General features: G+C 39.8%; 1 protein-coding gene across 3 annotated transcripts in view; it reads right to left on the bottom strand.

Moving 5' to 3' along the window:
- Window positions 1–24856, bottom strand: part of LOC121277970 (inactive ubiquitin carboxyl-terminal hydrolase 53-like) — a 124366-nt gene extending 99510 nt beyond the window's left edge. Inside the window, exons 1-3 of one of the 3 annotated variants that reach the window (XM_041187910.1) lie at window positions 24262–24395; window positions 13801–13927; window positions 7060–7152 (exon numbers count right to left, since the gene is read on the bottom strand). In XM_041187910.1, the coding sequence (XP_041043844.1) occupies window positions 7060–7152; window positions 13801–13908 (201 nt within the window). In that variant the 5' untranslated portion in view covers window positions 13909–13927; window positions 24262–24395. Of the gene's footprint in view, window positions 1–7059; window positions 7153–13800; window positions 13928–24261 lie in introns of all 3 variants that reach the window. The other 2 variants (XM_041187901.1, XM_041187920.1) reach the window with 2 other exon arrangements.
- Window positions 24857–25514: the final 658 nt, after the last annotated feature.

Here is a 25514-nt window from a genome sequence, read left to right as displayed (position 1 = left end):
TAAGCCAACACCTTTGGGTGAAGCAGATAGGGGACAACATTAGCAGAGAAACATCAAGGCCTGTGATAGGGTTATGCAGTGCAGCCTACGGTCCTGTTGTGCTGTCAGTAGTCTGTGGTTGCGAGGGCTCAGAATGTGCACCCCATGAGGGCAGGAAGGAGACAAGTGTCATCTCTTCAGTCACAAGGTTCCTTTCTTTGGGAAAGAACGGCACCATATATGTCCATGTTTGCAGTATCTGCTCTGCTCCAGGTGCTGAACACCAGTTTTTGATGCACCTCTGATTTTAAACATGGATTTCCAGTGAGAGTGTAGTCACTGTGACCAGCACCAGCTGGGAGACCAGAGTCACAACCACCAGTGACGGTACCACTGGTCACAAATTTCAGCACCCAACTCCAGCAGTCAGCAGGCCCGGAACGCGGGCAGCACTCAGCGGGCCTGCCCCCGTAACGCGAGCAGCAGTCAGCGGGCCTGCCCCCGTAATTATATTGGGGTCAGTCTGATGACTGGCAAGGGGCTGTCACCCCATTCTTAATCCTTCACAAAATGAGGTCTTGTTCTTGTGTTAATTATACAATTTCAAACAAGGAAACTTCAAATTCTGATTGTTTAGCTTCTAATGTGAAAATAAAATCAAAACACCAGAAAAAATTATCTACAGTATACAGATACATCCTCCAAACTTCTGCAATAAATAATGCTCTTTCCAAGCAATTTGTGGGGCACCACAGATAATCTGACAAATGAACACAGAACCATATTATCATATGAATCCCTCATTTTCAAAACCAAGACATTGATATGTTATCAGTGCATCTTGCATCCTGGCAAGATTTGTCTAATATTATTTGTATTTAACATTTAACCGCAAGTACAGTTTAAATTCTAAATCTCATCCAGGAGCCTAAGCAGGAAGATAGAAGCTTTCCACTAGGGAGCAGCTGGAGATAGTTAACTAAGGAAACTAGCTTGAGATGGTTTTTCTGTACCTGGGTTTAGCTAGTCCTTTTAGTTTCAGAGCACATAAATTCAGATATCTTGGTGCAACCTTGAACGGAGTGGAGCTTGGTGAGTTGAGGGAGTTAGGTAAGGAGGGGAAGGTGCTCCTTTGCTTTTCCTAAATTTTTCACCCTGTAGGAATTGGTTCTTACTCTACTACAGGGAAGAAGCAAACTGAGTGGTGAGTATCTGGTGAGCGTTTACGATCTATTCTATTCCTAAAGTTTAAAATAGTACAGGAATTTGGTAAGATTAAAATACATAAAATAAAATAAGTAATTGAATAAAATAATTAAGTTGTTAATTAAAACACACAAGGATGGCAGGACAGTTGATGTGTCATGGCTGCAGCATGTGGGAGCTCCTGGATACCAGTGTGACCAAGTGCAAAAACATCTGCAGTAAATGTCTGTGGCTGAAGGAGCTTCAGCTCATAGTCATTGATCTGGCAGCTGAGCAGCAGACACTGCAACACATCAGGAAGGTGGAAAGCTACCTGGTCTTTTGTATCAGAAGGCAGTCACATCCCTCAGGATAGGGTATTTTCTGATCTGGTCAGTGGTCAGGAGGGTGTGACTGCAGCTGAGGCAGGCAAGGGGACCCAGAGGGCAGGAATGCAGGAGTGTCAGCCTCTGCAATTGTCCAGCAAGTTTGAGATTCTTTCAGCTTGTTTGGATGAAAGTGGGAGCTGTAGGGTGGATGAGCTGACTGGCCTTGGCACTGTGGTACAGGAAGCTATTCAAGTGGCAGGGCGGGGGACAGCAAAAAGGAATGTAGTAGTAGTCGTAGTATGGGAGAGTATAGTGAGGGAGATTGACACTGTTCTCTGCAGTAAAGAGCAAGAGTCTAGATGGCTGTGTTGCCTGCTCAGTGCCAGGGTTTAGAACATTTGCTCAGGGCTAGAGAGGAACTTAACAGTGGGAGAGGCAGGATCCAGTTGTTGTGGTCCATGCAAGTGCCAACAACAAAGGTAGGACAAGGAAGGAGGTTCTGCATAGACAATATGAGGAGCTAGGCACCAAATTAAGAAGCAGAACCTCAAAGGTAATAATCTCTGGATTATTACCTGAGCTGTGTGCAAATTGGCACAGGACAAATAAGATTAGAGAAATAAATGTGTGGCTCAAAGTACTGAGGAAAGTGGGGGCTGTACTGTTGGTATGGTCTACACCTGAACCATGCTGGGGCTGGCATTCTAGTGAGCCGCATAAATAGGGAAGTAGAGAGAGTATTAAACTAAATAGTTGGGGCAAGGAATCAAATTGGAGAAAATGTGGTAAACCAAAGAGTAGAGACAAGGCAAGAGAGAAAATTACTAAATATGGGAAATATATGATAAACAGATACAACAGAAGGGGAAGAGTACAAATCTAAGAGTAAATCAGAAGATAAGGCTAGATGTTACAAAAATAATAAAAGGACAAAACTAAAGGTTCCGTACCTGAATGCACATAGTCCTCAAAACAAAACAGATGAATTGATAGCACAAATAGAAATAAATAAGAAAGATCTGATAGCCATTAGAGACTTGGCTATAGGATGACATAGATTGGAACCTGAATATTGAAGGCTTTGTGACATTTAGGGAGGAGAGGAATCTAGGAAAAGGTGGACGGGTGGCTCTGTTAATTGATGATGATATTAGCACATTAGAGAGGAATAAGTTAAGTTCAGGAAACCAGGGTGTAGTAGTAGTTTGGGTTGAGGTGAGAAATGATAAAGGCAAGAAGTGACTTCTGGGAGTGGTGTACAGGCCCCCTTAATTGTAGCTACATGGTAGGACAGAGTAGAAAGGAAGAGATAATGGGAACTTGTCAGAAAGGTACAGCGATACAGCATAGGGGATTTTAATCTACATATAGACTGGAAAAGTCAGGTAGGCAAAGGTAGTGTAAATGGGGAATTCACAGAATGTTTTCGAGATAGTTTCTTAGAACAGCACATTCTGGAGTCAACTAGAGAGCAGGCTATAGTAGATATGGTATTGTGTAATGATATGGGATTAATTGATAACCTCTGGTGAAGGCACTGATCTAGTAGCAACGATCATAATGTGACTGAATTTTACATTCAGTTTGAGGGAGAGAAAAGTTGGTCCAAGACTGGTATTCTAAACTTAAATATTGGCAATTATGAGGAGATTAAAGCCGAGCTAGCTGAAGTGAACTGGCAAATGAGGTTAAGAGATAGGTCAAAAGAAAGGTAGCGGCAGATATTTAAAGGGATATTTCAGAATACACAGAATAGAGACATTCCAAGGAGAAAGAAAAATTCCAAGGGAAGGGCCCATCATACATGGTTAATTACAAAAGTTAAAGACAGTATCAAACTGAAAGAAAAAGCATATAATTGCGCAAAGACAAGTGGCAGGTCAGAAGATTGGACAGAATATAAAAAAAAGCAAAGAATGACAAAAAGACTTATAAGGAGAGAAGGGCTCAAATACAAGAGAAAGCTAGCTAGAAACATAAAGACTGATAGTAAAAGTTTCCATAGATATTTAAGTAAGAAATGAGTTAACAAAGCGAGCATTGTCCAATAGAAAGTGAGACTGGGGAATTAATGGCAGAAAATAAGGAGATGAATTGAACAGGTATTTTGCATCAGTCTTTACTATAGAGGATATAAGTAACATCCCAGAAATAGCTGTAAATCAGGCAATGGAGGGGAGGGAGAAACTCGGGAAAAATTACAATCACTAGGGAAGTGGTAACTAAGCAAGTTGTTGGAGCTGCTGGCTGACAAATCCCTGGATCCTAATCCACTTCACCCTAGGGTCTTAAAAGAAATGGCTAGTAAGATAATTGATGTATTGGTTTTAACTTTCCAAAATTCCCTAAAATTCACAGAAGGTTCCATTAGAAGGGAAAATAGCAAGTGTAACTCCTTTAATCAAAAAAGAGTAGGAGACAGAAAACAGGAAACTACAGGTCAGTTAACTTATCTATCATCGGGAAAACATTAGAAGCTATTATTAAAGAAGCTATAGCAGGGCACTTGGATAAGTTCAAGGCAATCAGACAGAGTCAACATGGTTTTCTGAAAGGGAAATCGCATTCAACCAATTTATTGGAGTTCTTTAAAGGAGTCACATGTGCTGTGGATAAAGGGGAATCAGTGGATATGCTGTACTTAGATTTCCAGAAGCCATTTGATAAGGCGCCGCATCAAAGGTTACTGCAGAAAATAAGAGTTCATAGTGTAGGAAGTAACATATTGCCAAGGATAGAAGATTGGCTAGCTAACAGCAAACAGAGAGTAGGTATAAATGGGTCTTTTTCTGACTGGCAGGATGTGACTGGTGTGCCACAAGGATCAGTGCTTTTTACAATTTATATAAATGAGCTGGATGAAGAGACCAAAGATATAGTTGTTAGATTTGCTGATGACAAAAAGGTAAAGGTAGGAAAGTAAATTGTGAAGGGAACATAAGGACGCTACAAAGTGACATGGATAGCTTAAATGAGTGGGCAAAGATCTGGCAAATGGAGTATAATGTGGCAAATCTGAAATTGTCCATTTTGGCAGGAAGAATAAAAAAGTAACATATAATCTAATTGGTGAGAGGTTGTAGAGCTCTGAGATGCAGAGGGAACTGGGTATCATAGTGCATGAATCACAAAACGTTAGCATGCAGATAGAGGAAGTAATTAGGAAAGCTAATAGATTGTTTTTGTTTATTGCGAGGGGAAATGAATACTGAAGTAGGAAGGTTATGCTTCAGTTGTACAAGGCAATGGGAAGACCGCATCTGGAGTAGTGTACAGTATTTATTTAAGGAAAGATGTAAATGTATTAGAAGTCAAGGAGTGGCCATATTGTCTTATGAAGAAAGGTTGGACAGGCTAGGTTTATATCCACTGGAGTTCTGAAGAGTAAGAGGTGATTTGATTAAAAAAATAAAATATGAGGAGGGGATGTTTCCTCTTAGTGGAGAATCTAGAACTAGAGGCTACTGTTTAAAAATAAGGGGTTGTCCATTTAAAACATGGATGATGAACTTTGGAACTCCCTTCCTCAAAGGTCAGGAGAAGCAGAGTCTTTGAATATTTTTAAGGCAGTGCTAGATAGAATCTTGATTAACAAGGGGTAGGCAGCAGGTCACAATCAGATCAGCCATGATCATATTAAATGGCACTGCAGGCTCGAGGGACTGAGTGGCCTACTCCTGCTCCTAATTTATATGCTCACATGTACATATTTTTTTAATTGCATTAATTTTTTAATTTAATTTTTTATTGCAAAATAGTGATTGAGACTGAAGAATTTCACAGTTTTGAACTCCTCATGTCATGCCCAGATCATATCATCCTGGCTCGTTTATAAGATTATATAATTTTTTAAATTGGACAAAGGCTTTACACTGACCGAAGCCTGACTAGTCACAACTCACACAAAAGGAATTTCTGGCCTTCAGAAAAAACAGGGACCTTGTTATCTCTGAAGAGGCACTAATACCCCGCTGTGACTGCAGAAATAAAATTCCAAGGAAATGCACAAAGACCCTTTACATTTCCAATGCAAAGCTCTGGTCCACGGAGATGATACATTTGTAAGGACAAAGGGATCATGAAATCTCTGTAAACTTATTAATGGATGAAACAATCATCTCAAGAACGTAGAGCAGGAATATACATCCTTTGTCCAAACCAAAGGGAAGAAGTAGGAGTTATGTCACATAATCCGCCCCCCCCCGCCGTTAGAACCTGTAACATTGCCTTGTGGAGCTGAACAAAGGCAGTCTGCCATCTTCCATCAACCAAACAGCAGAATAACCAGGGCTCTATCCAGGTCTAAACTACCTGACCCTCATCTACACTGTTTCGATAAGAACCTCTGAACTTCCGTACCAGTGCCTACTACAAAACTAATTCATCTTTACATGCTTCTCATATCATGGAAGTCAGTGCTACTGGAAAAGTGGATCACTCAGCATCAGCTTCAGCCTGCTAACCTCCACTGAAGGAATACACCATTGGACTTTTGATTCTGGACTTACATGAAACAATAATTTGTATTTTGTCTGTGGCCTTTGCCCTTTACTGCTTTCGTTGTGTGAATGTACGGGGTTACATACTGATGCCCCCTCCCCGCGTTGTGTAAAATAAACTATTCCTCTGATTTTACCCTATCTCAAGTTTACTGTGGCGTTATTAATAGAGAATTGGATCACTCCAAAACTGAGGAGTTGAGGATAATAGGCCACCACTTATAAAAGGGAAATCAAAAATCAAAAACACCTTTCTGTTTACAAGATGGGTTGTGAGGGAAGAAATTAGGGCTGTTTTAAATTAAACCCCCTCCTGCCAGTAACATTAGGAATTAATGATTTAGAATAGAAGACAGGCCATGAAATTTTGATTTCCAGAGTGTGAGCTTGAGATAAGAGGAAGTTTGTATATTTGGGCCTTGGCAGGAACAAGAAAAGAAAGTTCGAAGAAACACTGGTCACAACACTTTTGAAAAAATGAAGGTCCAGCAATCTTGTAATAGAGAGGGACTAACTGCCTCAGACAAGCTTGTCTTCTTGTATTCTGCCCATGCACAGGTGAAAGGTAAGACAGATACAGACAAATGTTTAGTGTTTTATATCATTAAAATTAGTTTGAAGTGAAAACAATGTTTGACGCAAAGAAAACAACTTTAACAATGGAGATGTGGGAATCCTGATGTCAGAAGTGAAAACTGAGTCAAAAAACTGGTAGAAAAGGAAGAGGTAGAAGGAAATTGGCACCAATAGATATAAGATGCAGTTATTGCTAAGAAGCAGACAATTAGCCACACACAATAAAAGCAAGGTTTAAAAATCTTACAGAAAGTTGCTAAATTTAGAAGTTTTCGACAATTATCAATTACAAATTGATGAGGAGTTAATAAAATGTATTAAACTCAGAAATGGCAGCTTCCAAAATGTCAGGTCTATGAAAATATGTATTAACATGTGTAAATAAAGCTCAAATTAACTGCAAAGTTACTACAATCACAAATGGATAATTAATAAATTTCAAAAGGGCTGCACTGCTGCAATAATGTCTGAATGTTCAAAGTTGACTTTACCTTCAAAGCACAAAAAATGCAAGCATTTCCTGAGCATACATGTCCGGGCAGCTGCCTCAAACTGCGTCGGAAGATGTCCAGGTGCCACAGAATCTGCAGGGAGAGACAGGCTACAGCTGTAAAAGTAACCAACAGAAAAAGGATGCCTTCAAAAACACAACTAGTATATAGATATAAAAAGTAATCTTTTTAAGAATTGTACTTCCATTGAAGACAAACATATGAAGGTACAAGAATGCTCTGAAGAGTCATATGGACTCGCCAAGTTAACTCTGTTCCTCTCTCCATAGATGCTGTCCGACCTGCTGAGTTTATCCAGCATTTTCTGTTTTTATTTCAGATTTCCAGCATCTGCAGTATTTTACTTTCAGACTATTGCTCCAGTCCTTAATGTCAAACATATCACATTAATCTTTTAATCAAGCATATTTTCAAAGGAGATAAAATTTCCCACACATCAAAATATATCATTAGTAAACTCTCTTGTTGGCTCAGTGAGCAGATATTTCTTTCTGGTAAAGAGGTTGCAGATTCAATCCTTATCCTGTGCTGTCAGGACAGTTGGCACAAGCACAATTATTTAGCTTTAATATTCCAGGTTTTAGGGAGGAAAGAGAACTGAAAATGCCTACTGTGTGAAATTCTGCTATAAAGTATACATATATTGTTCTGCGGTCAAACAAGTTGTTCACAGTCACTTTCTAGGCCCATCACAAGACTGGTCAGTTGGAGATACTAGAAGCTTGCTGGGTCGGTGACCTATTCCCCAAGAGTAATTTCTTTCAGGAAGGGAAGAATATTAAAGTTGGGGTGGGGGGAATCATTTTTAACAAAATACAGTAGATTATATGTCAAGCTCTTGCATCAACATACACAACCTAGCCAAAAGAGGTACAAGGATCAGCTACTGATACTGAAGAAAGGGGTTAATACTTGAACAAATGAGAAAAGAATGACTGGACATAATGACACCCCACCACCTCCATAGCCAAACACTATCCCAATAAACAAATCTCAGCTGCTAGAGCAGACACTATTGAGAATCAACAAACCAGTATAACTAACCGTTAACCTAAATCTTAATTTACACAACACAATTCTTAATGTTATTTATTCAATGATTTGACAGATTTTAACAAAGTACTCTACATTTTTTTTAAAAACTCTTGATACACATGCCAAGCCAAAAGCCTTCACTTTTGAAATACCAAACTAAAAAGAATCATGGCCAAATCCCGCTGAAATGGTTAGAACACAAGCAATAATTGAAAACAAAAACAGAATTACCTGGAAAAACTCAGCAGGTCTGGCAGCATTGGCGGTTAAGAAGAGTTGACGTTTCGAGTGCTCATGATCCTTCAACAGAACTGAGTGAATATTAGGAGAGGGGTAAAATATAAGCTGGTTTAAGATGGTGGGGGGGGGCGGGGAAAGAGAGAAGTTGGGGGGGGTGGTGTGGTTGTAGGGACAAGCAAGCATTGATAGGAGTTGATGATCAAAAGATGCCACAAAGGAACAAGAGGTGTTGAAGGTGGTGATATTAGCTAAACGAAAGTGCTAATTAAGAATGGATGGCACAGCATTCAAGGTACAGCTCTAGTGGGGGTGGGGTGGAAAGACTAGCAGGGCATACAAGATTTAAAAATAATGGAAATAGGTGGGAAAAGAAAAATCTATATAAACTATTGGAAAAAACAAAAGGAAGAGGGAAGAAACAGAAAGGGGGTGGGGATGGAGGAGGGAGTTCAAGATCTAAAGTTGTTGAATTCAATATTCAGTCCAGAAGGCTGTAAAGTGCCTAGTTGGAAGGTGAGGTGCTGTTCCTCAAGTTTGCGTTGGGCTTCACTGGAACAATGCAGCAAGCCAAGGACAGACGTGGGCAAGAGAGCAGGGTGGAGTGTTAAAAAGGCAAGCGACAGGGAGGTTTGGGTCTTTCTTGCGGACAATAAATTTTTCCAAGTTCCAACAAGAGCATTAATTTTGCTTCCAATCTCCACCCCTCCATCATTTTCACATGCTCGTTCTCTGACACTTCCCTTCCCTTCCTTGACCTCTCTGTCTCAATTTCAGGTGATAGACTGTCCACCAATATCCATTACAAGCCTACCGACTCTCACAGCTATCTCAACTAGAGCTCCTCACACCCCGCTTCCTGTAAGGACTCCATCCCATTCTCTCAGTTCCTTCGCCTCCGTCGCATTTGTTCTGATGATGCTACCTTCAAAAACAGTTCCTCTGAAATGTCCTCCTTCTTCCTTAACTGAGGTTTTCCACCCACGGTCGTTGACAGGGCCCTCAACTGTGTCCGTCCCATCTCCCGCGCATCCGCCCTCACGCCTTCTCCTCCCTCCCAGAAACATGATAGGGTCCCCCTTGTCCTCACTTATCACCCCACCAGCCTCCGCATTCAAAGGATCATCCTCCGCCATTTCCGCCAACTCCAGCATGATGCCACCACCAAACACATCTTCCCTTCATCCCCCCACCGGCGGCGTTCCATAGGGATCGTTCCCTCCGGGACACCCTGGTCCACTCCTCCATCAACACCTACTCCTCAACCCCTACCTATGGCACCTCCCCATGCCCACGCAAAAGATGCAACACCTGCTCCTTCACTTCCTCCTCACCGTCCAAGTGCCCAAACACTTCTTTCAAATGAAGCAGTATTTCACTTGCATTTCCCCCAACTTAGTCTACTGCATTCGTTGCTCCTAATGCGGTCTCCTCTACATTGGAGAGACCAAACGTAAACCGGGTGACCACTTTGCAGAACACATGCGGTCTGTCCGCAAGACCCAAACCTCCCTGTCGCTTGCCATTTTAACACTCCACCCTGCTCTCTTGCCCACGTCTGTCCTTGGCTTGCTGCATTGTTCCAGTGAAGCCCAACGCAAACTGGAGGAACAGCACCTCACCTTCCAACTAGGCACTTTACAGCCTTCTGGACTGAATATTGAATTCAACAACTTTAGATCTTGAACTCCCTCCTCCATCCCCACCCCCTTTCTGTTTCTTCCCTCTTCCTTTTGTTTTTTCCAATAGTTTATATAGATTTTTCTTTTCCCACCTATTTCCATTATTTTTAAATCTTGTATGCCCTGCTAGTCTTTCCACCCCACCCCCACTAGAGCTGTACCTTGAATGTTGTGCCATCCATTCTTAATTAGCACTTTCGTTTAGATAATATCACCACCTTCAACACCTCTTTGTTCCTTTGTCTGTGACATCTTTTGATTATCAACTCCTATCACTGCTTGCTTGTCCCTACAACCACACCACCCAGCAGCCCCCACTTCTCTCTCTTTCCACTCCACCCCCCCCCCCCCCCATCTTAAACCAGCTTATGTTTCACCCCTCTCCTAATATTCACTCAGTTCTGTTGAAGGGTCATGAGGACTCGAAACGTCAACTCTTTTCTTCTCCGCCGATGCTGCCAGACCTGCTGAGTTTTTCCAGGTAATTCTGTTTTTGTTTTGGATTTCCAGCATCCACAGTTTTTTGTTTTTACCAATAATTGAAACTTGACAGCTTGAAGATCTTTATCTAAGCTTTCCTGACATGACCAGATCAAGAGATTTTGCTCCCAACTGTGGTAATCAAGCAGACTGGTTTCAATGATCTCCAACAGCTGAACTCTGCTCCTTAAACAATGGCTCATTTGTTCCCTGCTCCCACTACTCCAACGTTTACTTCAGTTACCACAAACCCATCTTGTTACTTTCTTTCTGTCACTTCCTTCTCTGAATTAAAAAGCTTCCGTAAACCTATTTCCTTTGAATATAAATTCAAACTCCAACCCCTTTTTCCCCCTTCCTGACATTCACCACTAAAAGCTTCCAGATGTCACTGAGGTATAGAAATGGAAGTTGTCACTGTTTGTCTCTATACCTCTCACTGTTCGCTTTCTGTTGCTCTCTCCCATTTTTATTCTTTCTCCCAGTGTTTTTCCCTTTACTGTTCCTAATGGTTCTAACTATATCCCCCTCTCGTCCTGTGATCTTGAATTACTGGTCCTTCCTCCAGTGATCTGTCCCAACACCATGGATTGCTTTTGCATTTAATACCTCAATACACATGATCCAAAAGAAATACAAGATGCTCCTCCAAGCAAGAGCTCCTGAGCAGCTGATTGGAGCACCTTTAATAACATTGAAGTGTAAAGAAAAGCTGAAGAGTTACGTGGCTCAAGATTGGAACCATATCAAGTTGGAAACTCCTGCAACCATAGAATTTCCATTACACAATCTTATTTCCCCAAAATGTCTGGAGGTTTTCTAAGATGTTTACTCGGTTTCTCATTTTTATGATCAACTCTCAGTACTATGGTTGGCCTGCATTTCTACAAAATATCTTCACAAAGAAATCGTTAGCTAAAACTGCACAACAAATAGTATGTTTTGAAATGGTACAGTCACACCATGTCTATACGTGAGTGAATCCTCAGACAAAATACGCTGCAGCAAATAATTCAAGAAATTTAACGTGCCAAGTTCAGGTTCAAATTTACAGCAAATATATAATTGGAAACTCACTACAAAGAAAAAGCAAAGAAATGGATAACAAGATTTTTATTGCCATGAAATACAAACAGGGTGCAAAGTGCATATGAGTTGGCATGGATCAAAAGTTACGTGAAGATCCATTCAGTGCAGCACCTTTAAAAATAATAGGGTTTTTGTAAACAATAAGTATGTAAAATACCACAGTAATACAACCTACAGTGGTTTTATTAGTGTAACAGGATATAATTTATTTCCAAGTTATTATAATTTGTATTTCAATGCCATTCTGCATGTGTTGTGCATTTATAAATGTTTTACAACCTTAAGGAGATCTGGAAAAAAAACCCATTGCAGTTATCTTGAACAGAGTCACTCTTAAGCAGGAACAGCACATCAACCACAGTGTCACATCCTCCACAAGATGAATCTCAGCTCATTCTATGGAAGGTCAGCACCCCAGTATAGCACAAGTTTAGAGTCTAATTAGTTCATATGATACACACATTGGACAAATTGTCTATTGTAAAAACAAAGCTGCATTATACAACAAATTGTTTTGCAATATACTTTGTGAATCTATGCATTGAGCTAAACTCATAATTCAGCAACAAGTATATCAAGCATAGCAAATGAAACATTTGGGAGGAAGAAATCAACAACATCATGTGGTTTTTCACAAATACTCCATCACTCTTCCATTTCAAAGCCTTCCCCAGCTTCAGGCTCATTTTATAGAGCAGAGATCTTTTCCTTCAAGATCACATTGGCTTGCTGTTATTACAACACAAAGAGGAAGATGTGAGCAATCCGCCTGCGGAGAAAACCAAAACTTAAATTATGATGGGAAGTACATAAATTGAACTGTATGCAAAAAAGCATTTGAAACATCAGAATTTTTTATTGATTGATAAAATAAAGTTTAAATAACTTGCAGTTTATATTACTTCAACATGCTATACAGCATGAATTGGTAATAGCTGGACTACAATATGTAAATTATCTTAAGATTAAAACTTACCAGACTTGTGCAGTCAAAAGATGGGCTAGCTTCTTTTTCCACCAAGTGCAGAAGTTCTGTTTCCAATATTTGTTTTTCTTCTTCTTCCATATTCAAGTCTTGCAAAGACTAAAACTTTCACATTTGCTTTTGCTGTAGTAGCAAATTATGAGTATGTCAGCCCTAAGCAAATACAAATTAATTCTCTAGAATATCCTTCTCCACTTCAAACTGTTCGGAGTACTACCATCATTTGTGAATGGCTTGAGCCCACCAGCACTTCATTTCATATGTCAAAATGCTTTCTCCAAGAGAAGATTAGAAAACCAATATCTAAATTTATATCGATGGATTTTTTTGCAGTTTATATAAAGCATCTGAGCTGTATATTAAAATGTCAGAGATAACCTACAGATCTGGACAGTCATTCAATCTGTCCAGGTATAAGTTCCCTAATATATAACACTTAGGCAATATTTTAACTAAGTTTCATAAATTAGTTCTGATGAAAGGTCACAGAGCTGAAACATTAACTATTTTTCTCTCTACAGATGGTGCCTGACATGAATATTTCCAGCATTTTGCAGGCAACCTGCATTCTGAAAATGTATCCTCTTCATAAGTAGAGAACCTCAACTATTACAATAAACTAATGGTTCTCCAGCAATTTTGTTCATAGTTTAAGCTAGAAGGCATACTATAACAAAGATGAGCATATTACAATGCAAGAAATTGATCAATGAGAAATCCTTTTCATCAAGAGTGTCTCAATCCTTTGTCCATCTATCCTCAATAAATATTTTATGCCTCTCTTTTCACTTCCTCAACAGCATTTCTCAGCTTAATTCCTCCTACTCTCAAGGACATCTCTCTCTCTCTACCTGTCCCTTTCTCTTCTCAACAGCACTTTTATTTGGCAATTGCTTTTACCTCCCTCTACTTCCTTCTGCTTTATGTTTCAGAGGCCATATGATTTATGAAATGAAGTCAAAAACTTATTTAGTACAACTTCATTTCAGCAGCAAATTTGGAAATAAAACCAAATTAATAAAAATACAATGACAGTAGTTTATTGAACACTGCAGGTTGGGAAATGAAATAAAGTGCAAGCTCAAGTTAAGGGATCAGGTGTAGACAGATCCCAGGATGTGATACTCTCAGGGAAGTAGAGGCTAGATATAGTACAATGGCACTTATCTGGAAGTGATGGGTGCTAAAATAATTCAGTATAGCTGCACCTACCTGGATAAAATGGCTGAATTTTTTGGTAGCTGCCCTTCCCATTCCAATTGGTTGGGGTTTGAGACATGTCTTAGCTGAATGGTGGTTGGGTTCTATCACAGCTCTCATATCCCATTGGTTGACAGTCCTGTCAATGAAAGACCAATGAAATCTGAGAAAACTGACAGACACACACACACTAAAGCCATAAACTTTAATTTCACCTATACCGTAATAAAATGAATGTAGTGGCCACACAAAATAAATTAAAAATTCTTAAAATGTGAGGATATCATAATGCATTTGGTACTGGTACATTTTTATTAAAGATAAAGTAGAAAAGCATTGGAAGTTACAGCTGATACAATGCCACAATGGCCAATATTCAGGATACTGAACTTGCCAAATTAACTTGCAATGAGATGATATTCCAGGGAGAAACTAATTATTATTCGACCAACTCTATAACCAGCTTTTAAATGTTTGAGATTAAGATTTGAGAGTGGGCATAAACAGATAATTCTCCGGTTGACAGGCTGTGACTAGTGGGCTACCAAAAGGATCAGTGCTTGGGCACCAGCTATTCACAATCTATATCAATGATTTGGATGTGGGGTCCAAATGTAATATTTCCAAGTTTGCTGATGACACAAAGCTTGGTGGGAATGTAAGTTGTGAGGAGGATGCAAAGAGGATTCAAGGAGATTTAAACAGGCTAAGTGAGTAGGCAAGCTCATGGCAGATGGAACATAATGTGGAAGAAGTGATTTTCCACTTTGGTAGTAAAAACAGAAATGCACCGTATTTGTTAAATGGAGAGATATTGGGAAGTGTTGATGTCCAAAGGGACTTGGGTGTCATTGTTCATAAGTCATTGAAAGCTATCATGTAGGTGCAACCAAGCAATTAAGAATGTAAATGGTAGGTTAGACTTTAGTGCAAGGGGGTTTGAGTACAAGAGTAAGGAATTCAATCTTCAGTTGTATACAGCCTTGATGAGACTACACCTGGAGTATTGTACACAGTTTTGGTCTCCTTACCCAAGGATGGATATTCTGGCCATAAAGGGAATGCAACAAAGGCTCAGTAGACTAATTCCAGGGATGGTAGGATTGCCCTATGAAGGAAGTTTGGGGAGACTGGGTTTGTAATCTCTCAAGTTTCTAAGAATGAGGGGTGATCTCAATGAAATGTAAACAATTCTCAAGGGCTCAACAGGGTAGATGCAGGGAGGATGTTTCCCCTGGTTGTGGGGTTTAGAACCAGAGGATACAGCCTCAGCATAAGTGGTAGGCCATTTAGAACTGAGATGGGGTGAAACTTTGGAATTCTCTACCCCAGGTGACAGGAGGCTCAGTCAATGAGTATATTCAAAACAGACATCAATAAATTTCTAGATACCGATGACATCCAGGGATGTGGGAGTGTGGAAAGAAGGCGTTGAGGTAGAAGCTCAGCCATGATCTAGTTAGTAGGAATGGGCAATAAATACTGGCCTGGCCAGCGAAGCCCACATCCTGTGAATGAATAAAAAGAAATGGCAGAGCAGGCTCGAGTGGTCAAATAGCCTACTCATGCTTGTATGTTCCTACAGCACTAAAATAATTCATGTTCAATTGAAATACTTTTCCATCCACCACCCTCACACATGATGTTGCTTAAAGGTTCTTCATTTTCAGTTGTGTGTCTTCAAGTTTATCACATAGACTTTCCATTATAAACAAATCAGAATGAGCAATTCTCCTTAGTTGATGTTCTATTCTTGTTAGTAGAACACAATTGTGGCCACAATTTTCAACATAGCATACTGCAAGTCAGCTGCACTAGTACGATAAATACCAGACTCTCAAGAGGAGGTAAAATTAAATTGCAGCATTAGAGTACATGAAGTCACTATTACGTTTTCATGACTATAAAGTAACATACAAATGGATACCCAAGCTATTTATTATTGTGCAACATTACAATAAATATGTTTAGTTAGTTAATGAGGATTAACAATTTCAGCATATTAAAGCAGAACATTTCCCACTCATGCGAAACCAACAACATGCATGTGTATGAATTGTGTCAATGATGAACATTTTCAATATATTTAATGAAGTATAACATTTAAATCACTTCAGTGAGGTTGTAATGAATTACAAAGACAGCAATGGTTCCTGCTTCAGATTGGTACCTAGTTAAGCTGTTAGAAGCAAGCTCATCTTAATATGTGATGAGAATCAAATTCAGCCTTGATGCTCCAACTCAAACAGCCTGCCAATACTCTCAGCTTAGGTTCACAGTTAATATGGCATACATGATTTTTTTAAATCCACAAGTCTATGTTTTCAACACTTGAATAGAGGAAAGAGATAAAATAGACAAAAAAAGTTACAAGTTTTTAGTCTGTAGTCAGACAGGATTTTCTTGTTATAAATTGAAACCCAAAAAATCCACTGACCTTCAGAAAAAATGAATGGCCTATCAGTCAATTTAACTTAATGTTTCTAAACCTTGTGGCATTTATATTGTGTACCAATGCCAGGTGACTTATTAAACTGCAGTTAATCTTTGCATTTCCATATTTAACCACAGTTAGAATAAAAAAAGAAATGCCCCATACCCTTTGAAGTACTAGTCATATCACTGTTACTAGAGAACTTTTTGCCAAAAGGAGAAAATAAAGAGTTGTTACAACAATCCAATTCAAATTTTAAGTTACATATAGAATACATCTTATGGAACCGATTACAAGTATACCAACCCACACAACCGTATGTACAAATGAAACATTGCCATCAGGACCCAGGTCAGTTTATTTATAGCATGAAAATACAGAAAAATATCAGAGCCTTTCAAGGTATGAAATTTTCTTATTTAAATATACAATCACTTTCTAAAGCATACACGTTTTAGTATGTGAACTTGCACCTGTTCAGATACAGCTGCACCCAGGCTAATGTGATATCTACCAACACATAGCATCACAAAGATTCATGTCTATGTGAGATGCGGTGAGACACTAATAACAAAGCCACTTACACTGCATCAGATTGTCAGGTTGACATGAATGCAAGACTTTCTTTTTTAAGTGTTTTTCCATGACCTTGAGATGTCTCAAAGCACTTTGCAGTCAACGGAGTGCTTTTGAAGGGTAGATGCTGTTGTAATGTAGGAATTATGAGAGCCATTTGTGCATAGCAAGCTCCCATAAATAGCAATGTGATAATGATCAGGTAATTTTTTTTTCTGTGATGTTGACTGAGGAATAAATATTGGCCAGGACACCAGGGATAACTAACCTCCTCATCCTCAAAATATTGTCATGCAATCTACATCGAACCGAGGGGGCAGGCGGGGCTTCAGTTTAAAGCCTCATCCAAATACGGCATTTTCAACAGTGCAACACTCCTTCAGTAATGCACTGGGGTGTCAGCCTAGATTTTTGTGCTCAAGTCTCCAGAGTAAGGAAAGATATACTTGCCATGGAGGGAGTGCAACGAAGGTTCACTAATTCCTGGGATGGAGGGATTGCCCTATTGAGGTATGATTAAATGGACTGGGCCTTTATTCTCTGGAGTTTAGAAGAATGAGAGGTGATCTCATTCAAGTATGCAAATTCTTACAGGGTGCAATAGGGTAGGTGCAGGAAGGATGTTTCCCCTGGCTGGTTGTCTAGAACCAGAGACCACAGTCTCAGAATAATGGACAGGTCATTTAGAACTGAGATGAAGAGGAATTTCTTCAATGAGAGGGTGGTAAAATTTTGGGATTTTCTGACCAAGAGGGCTGTGGTGGATCAATCACTGAGTATGTTCAAGACTGAGATTGATAGATTTCTACATATTAAAAATCTCAAGGAATATGGGGCTAATGCAAGTTCGAAGAGCTAACTGACCTATTCCTGCTCCTGTTTCTTATCTTATGTCAGACTTGGACCACATCCTTCGGACTTAGGAATGAGTACTGAGACATGGTTGGCGTTCAACTGATAGGATATGCACAGGTCTAAACATTTCTTTCCTACAGCCAGAGTAGTCTAGCTCAAATATATTTTTGTCCAGCTAGTATGGAAACTTGTGTTGTCAAATTTCAAGGATCTAAAAGCTAGAGAAGTTCTGGAAACTACAGATGTATTAAATAAATTCACTGCAGAAAAAAAATGAACAAACTAAGTGTACTCATTCTAGTTCAATCTAGATCTATGCAGAGGTTATTAAAACATGAAGAAATTCAAGAAATAAAATGTCCATAAGCAACCCTAAAACACCGTGACACACCCTAAAACCAAAAAATAAGGATTTAGTTCACAAGTGTGGCCGTTCCATAAAGACATGAGACTGCTGCCAAAAATTGGAGCAAAGCAAAGTTTATCCCAATGCTCGAAAGAAGTGAGACACTGAACCCAAAACAAACCAGTTAGCCTAATGCTGGCACAGGAGGAAATGCCCAAACATACTTTATATACAAGTATATACTTGATAAACATAGAAACCACACAAGTGCCAAGCACAGATTTCAGTTGGTAACACATGAGCTCACTAAGGATAATTCAAAGAACATTATCCTTTATAAATCTATTTTATATTGAATATTTTAAATGTGACAGTCAATGCCATGTGGTGTGTGAATATCAGTGCCACTCAGTTAACCCCTGCAACGGAATCCTCTCTGTCACTATGTGTTGCAAAGAGCTGCCATCTGCTGCAGACCCATGTACAGCAAAAATATACTATAGTAGGTTCTATTCTCCTTCATGTCAGCACTGGTAATGCAAAGTTATTTCTAAAGTATAATTGCTGGCAGATCTTAGCAATAGGCAATGACAGAAGGTTTCCATAATAGGGGCGAAATGAGCGGCACTGAAACCCACCCTTAGAATTGGCAGTAATATTCGAGAATATTCAATATAAAATGGATGTGCAAAAGGTAATGATCCCTGAGACATCCTTAATGTGGGGGAGGTGACACCCTTACTGCTCAGTTCTACGTTGTTTTAAAGCTGCTAAATCTGTGGGTGCCTCACAGTGGAGTAGGCTGGAAGGCTAGATTCCAGAATTGGCAAGTGAAGAATTTATACAGCATCAGGAGGCTCCAGAACAGACACAGCGATACATTCCACAGAGAACTCAAAATCAGCCTAACTAAAAAACAAACAAATGCTGTAAATACTCAGGTCAGGCAGTAACTGTGAAGAGAAACAGAATTATTTTTCAGGTCGAGATGACCTTTCATCAGTTCCAACCTCAGATTTCCAGCTTCCCCAGTATTTTGCTTTTATATTAGTGTTTAATTCGCTGCCACTTCTCTTCCAGGAATGCCTTTGAAGTTCCGTTCTTCTCTCCAACAGGATTTCCATTTGGCTCTACTACCTTGCTCACTTTCTTTGCTTTATACTTCCCTTCTCATGTTTAATCAGATGTCTAACAAAAAGCACTCTTCCACAGCCACATTTCCTTCCTCGGCAAACGTCCCTGATTTCAACCTATTCCACATGGATTCCAATTTAAATTCTACCCTTTGTGTTATGAGTATTGACATCTCCAAGGCATCCAGGACACCTTGAATCACTGTCCTCGATGCATCCTAAAATATAAAATATTCTCAATGTCTTGTCCCATCACATGCACTCTTGATCTCTCCCGTAAGCAACACCAAATGTTCTGATGAAAGGTCAACTCGGCCTGAAAAGTTAACTCTGTTTCACTCCAAATGCCACCTGATCTGAGCATTTCCAGTAATTTTTGTTTATTTCAGATTTCCAGCATTACCAGTATGTTGTTTTATGTCGCAATTGGCCTGACTTGCTTGATGCTATTTTATGCGCAAACCACAATCCTTGCAAAGTTATGCATATGAACTTCTGTTGCCTACTAAACTTGATACAGTTTAATTGTTACATCCTGTTCCTTGTCCTTTGGAGAATGGCTCACATTATGTTTTTGTGGAGTTTGGCCTATTTCTCCAGAGCACCCATGCAATTTTGTAGCCTTTCAGATGTTTTTTTACCGAACGCAAAGCAGTTACCTAAATTATGACATCATCAAGAAACTGAGCAAGCCACAATCTATGAGTACTAAAATGTCTAACAGAAATAAAGAACAGGAGTGGACTGACAACTGAGCACCTGGGACTACGAGTGCCTGTCTTTGAATAAAGACAAGGGAATTGCAGCGTTTCAAGAAGGCAGCTCACCACTACCTTCTCAAGGGCAATTAGGGATGGGCAGTAAGTGCTGGCCTAACCAGCATCACCCAATTCCATGAATAAATAAAAGAATTGTACCCACTTAGATAGCTGTTGTCTGTCAGGAAATTCAATTTGGTCAATCAGTTCACTGCGGATGCTGCTGTGCCAAACACCTTTACCACATCCAGAAACACTGCCAAAGTGCACTCATGCTTGTTAAAGGTGCGAAGATGTGCTATGGCAGTCACAGCAAGTTGTGGGTTGGTGCTTCCTCCTCTTCTAAATCCCACCTGACCCAACCTGAGAAGTAAGCGGGCTTGTTTTTTATTTTGACCTTCCCATAGTCTCCCACGTCACCTACTGATCTCTAGGCCTGAGATAATCCAGGACAAAGTACTCCCAATCATCTGCTAATCCATTAATGGTTGTGGAGAAGTGGCATTTTTAAAAAATATTTAAAAATACAATTCTTCTTGGAATGTGAACAATTTGGCAAATTTTAATTTGTTGCCTTGTATAGAATCATCCTGCTGAACGGGATTCCACAAAGCAGACTACAGCAGTTTAAGGAGAAGGTCCACCATCAATCCAAAGCAACTATTATTGAAAATTCCAGGATTTTGACCCAGTGACGAAGGAGCATGTTTTTCCAAGTCAAGTGTGTGACTTGGAAGGGTACCACATCGGGATTATGATTAATGGTGCACTCAAGATATTACACTATTTTCCTTTTCCTGGTGGTGAATGCTATGCATTAGGAAGTGCTATCAAAATAAACATGCGTTCCTCCAGTGCATCCTGTAGATCCTACACACTGTAGCTAGTGTGTTGGTGATGAAATGGGCTCATATTGAATTCAATGGCAGAGGCACTGATCAAGCAGGCTGCTTTGCCCCCGAATAGTATTCTTGAATGCTATTGCAGGTTCAACTCCAAAAACAATGCCCGGGGATTGTGATTTTTGGCCTCTATTAAACACAATTATCTTCTTTTGCAACAGATATAATGACACTGTAGCATTTTCCCAACATTGCTTTTGGCAGGGCAACTGTACCAGAGTCAGTTGATTACTGTTTTGATATGGAGGGCAATTGTTCTCATTCCTCTTCTCCTCTGGCATTCAGCTCATGTCCACATCAAGGCTTATGTCAGGAGTAGTGCAATTCTGGCAAAACCTGAACAGAGTGCCAGTGAGGAGGCATCATTTGATGTAACCATTGTTTAACTCTTCTCACTTTGTTGATGATTAGGAGCAGATTAAGGGTGCATTAATTGGCTGGGTTAGATTCGTCCTGCTCAGAATTCCCTTTCCATGTCAGAACCTGTTACAAGATAGTTAGCTCAGCACATTTCTGAACAATCGATAGTTTAAACGTGAATTACTGAGTATCTTTTGAGCACAAACGGAAACGAAGACAAAAAATGAACTTAAGATTACAGTCGAATAGAGCTGTTTAAACTTGAAAATCCGTACAACTCTATAGAAAAAACCTTAATTCAAATTTCAATGGGAAAGAATACTGGAACAGTACATGTGAACAAAAGAATAAACAGAGCAGATAAAAATTAATTTGTTCCATCAAACCTCATTGTTCTAGTGCACAACTCACCTAATGCACTCATCTAGTGTAAAATACATTCGTTATTTAGAATAGCTTCAATGATTTTATCTTTTACCTTGCTCTGTAGGTAATAAATCACTGAGCAAAGAAATTCAACATGAACAGATCATTCAATGTAGTATAATTTTATTCTCTTTCCATTTGTTGAAAAAAAAAAGTATTTTATTCTAATGAATTGTTCTGCACAGTGAAGCCTCGCTCCCACAAATTGTGTGGAAATTTGCATAGGTCTTCCATGACAAAATATTTTTACCAAAAAATGCACCCCATAAATAGTACCAGGCACAACAGTCAATACCTGAATTAAAGGTTGTTTCTCCTGTAAAAATATTGTGAACAGGGAGTTGGAGCTTTTAAAGAAATATCCTCCTCCCTGAACATGAACTGAAAAGTGTTCTAGCACAAACTGAGGGTTTTGAACAAATGCTTTGTCATACAAAGAAACTCAGATTATATTCAAGGCAGAGATTGATAGATTTTCAGATGTTACAAAAATTATTTTGGCTCCATTGTCAGAAATCTTAGCTGCAGTGTATCTTTTACCTTGCTCTGTAGGTAATAAATCACTGAGCAAAGAAATTCAACATGAACAGATCATTCAATGTAGTATAATTTTATTCTCTTTCCATTTGTTGAAAAAAAAAGTATTTTATTCTAATGAATTGTTCTGCACAGTGAAGCCTCGCTCCCACAAATTGTGTGGAAATTTGCATAGGTCTTCCATGACAAAATATTTTTACCAAAAAATGCACCCCATAAATAGTACCAGGCACAACAGTCAATACCTGAATTAAACAAAAAGGTGACCAATTTTTTTTTGTAACGTTCTGCTAAGGGCCCTGCACTCCAATTCCAGACTCAAATGCAAGTATGCATTGAATGCTGATTAACCTACACCTAAACTGCCAATTTCTTCAACCTGAAACAAATTTTAAAATGGTAAATCTTACTCCAGGATCATATCGACCATGGTATAACTCATCATACATTTTTAAAAGTACACTGTATGCCCCACTGTTCTCCGTACTATTTTTAGCCAGGCTTTTAAAAATATTAAAAATGTAACTCTTCAAGGAACTTTCACCTAAATATAAGCTGGTAAACACTGGTTCTTATTTTGAGAGTACAGACTTGAAAAGCAGAGAAGCAATGTTAAACTTAAATAGAAGCCTGGTTAGACCACAATACTGTGCACAGCACAGTCTTTACATTATAAAAAGGATATAGAGGCACTAGTGAAGGAGTAAATAAAAAAGACCTATGATGATGATAATAAAACTGAGAGGTTATAACTATCAAGACAGACTTCATTTCTCTAGAAAGGAGAAGGCTGAGAGGTACCCCGACAGAGGTCTTTAAAATAAGCAATTAAACATGATTAAGCTTCTAAAAATAGCTTGATTATCTAAACATAATCTGTGCAATTATGCCATTCTGTCCAAATTGGGCACAAATATGACAAAGTTAATAGAATCTTCAACTTCTAACTTTTCACGTAATTGGAATAATAACCAATTCAAACCTATCTCCCTTTTCCACCAGCTGAAACTGTCAACCAAAATGACTAAAGCAAAATACTGTGGATGCAAAATGATTATATTTGGAACATACATACCAGTCATCCAAATTGAGTTACTGTTCTTTTTTTAAACTCCAAAGATTTTAGTAGACTTTGAACTTTCAAATATATAGTCACATTCTATTTTGAAGTATAGCCTTGTTTATCAACACATTAAGCTTGTATCTCTTTTTGCTTATGTCTTACTTAAATGTCATGTGCCTGAACGTTTGGTATAGATTCTTCTTTATTCAGCGATGACTAAATCTATGTCAGAATATCCAGATCGGTTAGCATTCAGTTTTAGATATATGCAAACTAATGGTACACTGGCCAAACTCTGACCCAAAAGGGTCATGGTAAACAATTAAGTGGCCCACAAATACAAAATACCACTCACTCCTGAATTGCACCATTAGGCAAAGTGAAAATGGATGTTTGCCATTCTCCCTTGAAAAAAACTTAAGATTTTAAAATCAGGGTTCAAGCCAAGAACAAAACCTACTAGAATCTAAAACAGCATTTTTCCTGTAGTATCACTTCACTCTTAACAAACCCCACTTGCAGTATACTATTTGTGCGCTATAAAATTAAGATTTAACTGTTTCCATTTCAAAATCAGATGACAAATTGCGTCTGCATCAGACCTGTCAAATATCACCTCTTCCTATCCTTCTTAGGATCTAACGACTGTCTATGTGAGTCACCCTTCAAAACAATCTGGGCTGTTTTCGCAATCTGGCTACATTTGTTGATAGAGTTTTGTTACACGGCACGATGACAACTCTATAGATCTGCAAAAACAAAAAGCTAAACACTCATCAAAATAATATAAAATACGAATTCTTGCGGTCAGTTATAGCATGGGTGGCACTTTTGGAACAGTGATCCGAAGTGGTAAACACAGGACGACATACAATCAGGGTGTCACTGCATTCCTTACATCGGGAACCAGTGGGGTGGAGCTAAACAATTAGCAGCGCCTTCAGACAAAACACGACAAGTTAAAAGTTTCCCCAACTTTAAACATGGCTTTTGCAGGTGTGCCGAACGAATTATTGTTGCTACGGCTGTCGCTGAACCCTTCAGCGCAGACCGAACCTGGTTGTAAGTGTACCGCTCCCTTACCTGCACTGCACTATTGAGGAAGCAGCTGTTCTCCCCAGGTCCGTTGAGTAGCCCTTTGGTCGGGGCGATAGACAACATGCTGCCCGGCTGGTAGCTGCTCCGCAGATTGCCCCCGGGCTTCAGGAAAAGCTTCACCCAGGACATTGTACCGGGAGCGACTCGAGCGACAACAATCGGGGGCGGGGCCGAGCAGCTCGGGGCCGCGCGCTAGCTGCCAGGTGCCTCGCGCTTTTCCCCACACCCCCCTCTCTCAGGTAAGGCGGCTGCTCCCCATGGGCGGCTCCCTTTACCCTCCGCAGTCCTTCATTGTCTTGTTTTCTTGTTGTCACCCAGTTGCGGGGTCACCGGCTTAGCTTGGGTAGGCGAGCGATGTCGGACTCGGGGCTGGATTATTAAAGTTGACAGCGAAAAGTTGACGACTTTGGCCGGCTGCTTCTCCGGCCGGCTGGCTGGCGGAGCTCAGTGGCGCTCGACCCGCTTGGTGACTCCCACAGGTGAAGTTTGTAGCTCCGACTGAGAAGCGAGCAGCGCGAGGCACAATCACATCCAACCGTCCGAGCTCGAGAGCACCGCCGCTGCGTCACCACCACCACCTGATTCCAGCAGCCTGCGTCCGGTCACGTGCCGCCCAGCTCTGCTCGGAGAAGTGGGATGGCTCAGAACTCCTGGCTTAGGTCGGCTTTAGGGTTGTTTCTCCTACTCTGGCTTCCTCTCTTATATGCTCAGTGGAAAGAAAAAGAAGAAGGATTGTGATCAGGCGAAAGCAGCACTTGACTCTGATGTGTTCTCTTTGTTGTGTTGTGCAAAATGAGTGGTGCCAAGAGATAGGGAATCCATTCCTGATTTGCCTCCTCCACTCCGTGCTGAAGGAAGAAGCAATAGATGGGGCGTACACTGGCAATATAATAACCAAGCTAATGAACCTCAGTGATTGCAAACACAAAAATCAAGCCGAAGGGGAAAAAAGATTGGAAATCTCTGCGATCAGAGCAGTCACTCCTTCTTCCTGCTTGATAGTTTGTTTGGATTATTATCTCTGGATAATTTATATTTGCTTTCAAGTTAATAGATGTTTGTATGGGTCAAGAATTTTCCTGATAAACATTTTATTTTTGTTTGGCACTATACTGAATTGTACAAGTGCAATTATGGCAGAACATGTGATTTAGTTTGAATTTGAACACAGCTTTCAAAAGCCTTTTTCAGTTTTGACAATTTTACTGTGTACATAAACTTATCCAGTATTTTTGAAA

Source organism: Carcharodon carcharias, chromosome 1 (assembly GCF_017639515.1).
Source record: "Carcharodon carcharias isolate sCarCar2 chromosome 1, sCarCar2.pri, whole genome shotgun sequence".
Classification (NCBI taxonomy): domain Eukaryota; kingdom Metazoa; phylum Chordata; class Chondrichthyes; order Lamniformes; family Lamnidae; genus Carcharodon; species Carcharodon carcharias.
Note: the sequence above shows the minus strand (reverse complement) of the source record. Positions and strands in the feature narration are given on the sequence as shown.